This window comes from Eimeria mitis, genomic scaffold (genome assembly GCF_000499745.2).
Source record: "Eimeria mitis Houghton genomic scaffold, Emh_scaff1997, whole genome shotgun sequence".
NCBI classification, from domain to species: domain Eukaryota; phylum Apicomplexa; class Conoidasida; order Eucoccidiorida; family Eimeriidae; genus Eimeria; species Eimeria mitis.
The window spans coordinates 7,261-9,048 of NW_013570320.1; the positions used below are offsets into that span (position 1 = coordinate 7,261).

At 50.9% G+C, this 1,788-nt stretch overlaps 1 protein-coding gene across 1 annotated transcript in view; it reads right to left on the reverse strand.

Annotated features, from left to right (window-relative positions):
- EMH_0047100 (chitinase class I, putative) overlaps positions 1-777 on the reverse strand; it is a gene marked incomplete at both ends in the record, with an annotated part of 4,449 nt that extends 3,672 nt beyond the window's left edge. Inside the window, 2 exons of the mRNA XM_013496241.1 lie at positions 25-205; positions 490-777. Coding sequence (XP_013351695.1) covers positions 25-205; positions 490-777 — 469 coding nt within the window. The remainder of the gene's footprint in view (positions 1-24; positions 206-489) is intronic.
- Between the last annotated feature and the right edge of the window lie 1,011 nt (positions 778-1,788).

Genomic DNA, 1,788 nt, shown 5'->3' on the forward strand with positions numbered 1-1,788 from the left:
ATATATGTACGAGGAGGCGCTCACCCTGCCCCGTGAAGACAGGCTTGAATTGCTCGTGCTGCTGCAGCGCGCATGCAATGTGTCTGTGCACCAGTGCTGCTGCTGTCTCGCTGCTGCTGCTCCCCCCAGTCAAAGGAATGCCTCGGTAGGAGCCACCACCAGGCAGCCGCCGGAAAGCCTCCTCAAGCCGAGACACAGACACAGCCTGCAGCAACAGCAGCAGCAACAGCAGCAGCAACAGCAGCAGCAACACCACATGCAGTAGATGCGGTATACGTATGCAAACAACAACAACAAGCTACGCCAACTTCTGCAGCAGCTGCTGCAGCAGCTGCTGCAGCAGCAGCAGCTACAGCTGTAGTCAAAAAGAAACAGCCACGCAGATACACAGCAGCAGCAGCGGGTGCTGCTGCAGCAGCAGACTCAGCAGCAGCAGCAACGCCAGCAGCAACAGCAGCAGCAACAGCAGCAGCAACAGCAGCAAGTGACCTGCTCAAACTCGGAATCTGCATTTGGATAAGGAGGGCAGTTGGCCTCGGGATACAGAGCGTCGGCTTCTTCTGTTGCTGTTGCTGCTGCTGCTGTTGCTGCTGCTGCTGTTGCTGCTGCTGCTGCAGCTGTACCTCCTGCTGCTGCTACGCTCGCTGATAGCTCCATGCCTATCACAGCTGCCTCCGGACTGTCTGCAACAAGAGAAGCAGTTGCTGCATTTGCTGCAGTAGCTGCAGCTGCAGCAGCAGCAACTGTTGCTGCTGCGAACCCACGAAAAAGTCTCATTGCTCTGAACCACTGTTGCTGTTGCTGCTGTTCTTGCTGCTGTTGTTGCTGCTGTTGTTGCTGCTGTTGTTGATGCTGCTGCTGCTGCTGTTGCTGCAGCTTTGGCTGCTAGCGTCGTTGCTTCTTGATGGCTAGCTCCAGTGCTACTCTCTCAACTGTTGCTGCTCACTCCTTCCGTCGTGGCAGCAGCTGCAGCAGCGGCAGCTGCAGCAGCAGCAGATGCAGCAGCTGCAGCAGACGCACTCGGGGCTGCTGTTGATGAAGCCTATAGTGGAGCTGATGCAGGGGGGAAGGAGACAGTCCCTCCTTCTTGTCTGTAAGCGAAGCTCTTACAGAGAGCAGCAACAGCTGCTACCTGCTGCTGCTGCTGCTGCTGCTGCTGCTGGCCTGCAGACGCTGCTGGCTGCGGCGGTGAGCACAAAAAGGAGTTATGCGAGTCTCTCGTTCTGTCCTTGAGGAGTTGATGGATGGTGCTGAATATTATTTAATTATATTTTTTAATTATAAACAACAAGCAGAGGCAGCCACCTGCTGCTGCATCGGAGCAGCACGGGAGATGCTGGGCTTGCTGCTGAGGGCAGCGCAGCAGCTGAAAGCAGAAAAACTTCAACTATTTTTAATTAAATATAATTAAGAATATTTAAAATATATAAGTTTCACGTTTTTAGCTGCCTATACACCCCAGATCTGAGGCTGAGCGCCGCAGCTGGGGTGAGCAGCAGCAGCAGCAGCAGCAACAGCAACAGCAGCAGCAACAGACCCCCCGTTGCTTGTGTGTCTTGGGTTATTTTTCCACTTTCATTTCATTAAAATTATTCTTTTTAATATTTAAAAGGAAATTATTATTTAAAAATAAGAAACGCACGCTGAGGGATGCACGAAGAGGGCTCGATACAACCGATGCCCCCCCTTCTTGGTGTATGAGGATCATGCTGCTAGTTAGTAAATAATATATATATATATATATATATATATATATATATATATATATATATATATATATATATATAT